At 47.1% G+C, this 2,321-nt stretch overlaps 1 protein-coding gene across 1 annotated transcript in view; it reads left to right on the top strand.

Annotated features, from left to right (window-relative positions):
- VWA3A (von Willebrand factor A domain containing 3A) overlaps positions 1-2,321 on the top strand; it is an 87,131-nt gene that overhangs the window by 76,757 nt on the left and 8,053 nt on the right. Inside the window, exons 30-31 of the mRNA XM_007953198.1 lie at positions 400-497; positions 686-722. Of these exons, the coding sequence (XP_007951389.1) occupies positions 400-497; positions 686-722 (135 nt within the window). The remainder of the gene's footprint in view (positions 1-399; positions 498-685; positions 723-2,321) is intronic.

Below are 2,321 nucleotides of genomic sequence, written 5' to 3'. Positions count from 1 at the left end.
TGACATTCAGAGACCAGCTGGGTTTGCCACCACCCACTGCCTGCACTGATTCTCAGTCATTTTATTTCAAATTTTATTTCATTTTATTTCAAGGTGGTTGCAGAATGGATACCAACCACCTTGGGAAGTGGTGAGCTTCCCATCCCTAGAGGCATGCAAGCTGAGGCCCACAAGTTTCCTGCACAGAGTGGAAGGCTACATTTAAGTAGCTCTAAGATTCTTCTCCTGAGATTTTGGCTTTTCAAGTCCCATCCAGTTGTCTTCTTTCCATGGAGCGGCTGGTGGGTTTGAACCACCGACCTTCTGATTAGCAGTCAAATGCCTTAGGCACTGTGCCACCAGAGCTGTTTATCCAGTCATTCAATGGATTCAGCTTCACACTCATTTCCCCTTTTCAAGGATCCTGTCCTGCCACTATTTGAAGGAGATGATTTGAAGATACTGGCCCGGGAGATCACCAAGGCCAGAAGCTCCCTCTGGCAGGCCCAGTCCTTCAGGTATGCCCTTCAAGCAACCCCTCCCACCCATCTCTTGGCTCTCGCCCACCCAGGCCCTGGACCGTATCAACACAGGGTCTGCCCTAGTCATGGCACCCTTGTCCCAGGAGTGCTTGCCCTACTTCTTCCCACCAGGCCCAGAAGTCTGGGCATGAGGGGGACCATCTTCCTTCATCTCTGTCCACCAGATCCCAACTCCAGAAGAAAAACAATGCAGAACCAAAGGTTGCTCCTTTATAAAGAAACTTTCTCAGGTAAGGGGCGGGAAAGGACTCATCACATGCTAAGTGCCTACTATGCCAGGCAGCATGCTGGGGAGGCATTCCTCCAAGCAGAAGGGCCATTCTAGAAAGAACCATTTCCTGTGCATTTCTTGGCAAGATGACCTGGAAAGCTGTAACCCACAGATTATCCACAGGAAACATGGTTCCAGGCACTGGACTCCCCAGAAGCTGAGGAAGGAAAGGCTCTGTTCTTGTATATTGGGCCATCCCTGGATCTACCCTAACTCTCCTGCCCTGCCCACCAACACATCCTGCACTCCAGCCACAAGATTTCCATTCACTGGGATGCCCTGCTCTGAGCCCCCTGCCTTAGAATGTCCTTCTTGTCACCTTCTGCCTGGTGACTCCTACTCATCTTTCAAGGTACTGCTCAAATAACATCAGATCCACTGTGAAGATGTCTCTGGGACCCATCAGGAGCTGGGAGCCTTACTCCTATTGCATCCTGACCGAACTCTGTTCATGCACTTAGCCCTCCTTACCATGATTCTCTGTTCACTTATCTAACTCTTCTTCTTGACTGTGAGTTCCCTCAGGATGAGGCTGGTGTCCTAACCATCTCTGAGTTCCAGAACCTGCCATGTGGAAGACAGTAAACAGTGAGCATCCAGCTTAGTTGTCAGTGGCCTGCTCTGGAAACCAACCTGATGAGGTTGTTTCCGCCCTGGTCCTCTTGATCTTGGGTTCCCACTACCCTGGCCCATGGAGGCCAATGCAGATTCACCATCAGCCCATCTTGGAGGAAGAAGACGCAAGTGAGCCCTCACTGCTGCCTCCCACCCCTGCTGACACCTCAACCAAACGGAGCTGAAGTCTGTGCTGGAGCCCAGTGTACAGCAAATGCTCTGCTGGAGCTTGTGGAATGAGTTGGGTCGCTGGACCCAGTCCCACTGTGTACACATTAGGGGAATGTTCCATGTATCATATGATCCAGGGTCCTTTTCTAAAACAAAGCAAAATACATTTTATTTCATTAATAGCATTAAAATGACTTTAAAGAAAAACTTGTGAAGTGATCATTGGTACGTGTGTGTGTAGACTTTTTTATTATTATTATTAAATGACTCATATCCAGGAGATACAAAGAAAACTAGTTCAAATCAATAAGAAAAAGATAAACATTCCACATTTTAAAATAGGCAAAAGACTCAACAGGCACTTCACAAACGGACAATAGGTCTATGAAAAGGTGCTCAACAACCTTACCCAGTCAGGGAAATGCAAATTAAAACCACAAGGAAACACCACTGCACATCCACCAGAATGGCTGAAAATGAAAAGACTGACAATATCGAGATATGGAGCAATTGGAACTCTCGTACATTGCTAGAGAGGGGTTGGCTTGACCACTTTGGAAGATGTTTTGACAATTTCTACTAAAGTAAAATACACATCTAGTCTATGATGTGGCAGTTCCACTCCCAGGTATTTGCCCAAGAGAAATGAGTGTGTATGTCCAACAACAGACTTGTACAGGAATGCTTATAGCAGCTTTGTTCATAAGAGCCAAAAATCAGAAACTACTCACATGTCATCAGTC

Source organism: Orycteropus afer, unplaced genomic scaffold, assembly GCF_000298275.1.
Source record: "Orycteropus afer afer isolate SDZICR_OR568_19922 unplaced genomic scaffold, OryAfe1.0 scaffold00376, whole genome shotgun sequence".
Classification (NCBI taxonomy): Eukaryota; Metazoa; Chordata; class Mammalia; order Tubulidentata; family Orycteropodidae; genus Orycteropus; species Orycteropus afer.
The sequence above is the reverse complement of the archived record's forward strand: the minus strand, read 5'-3'. Positions and strand labels throughout refer to the sequence as shown.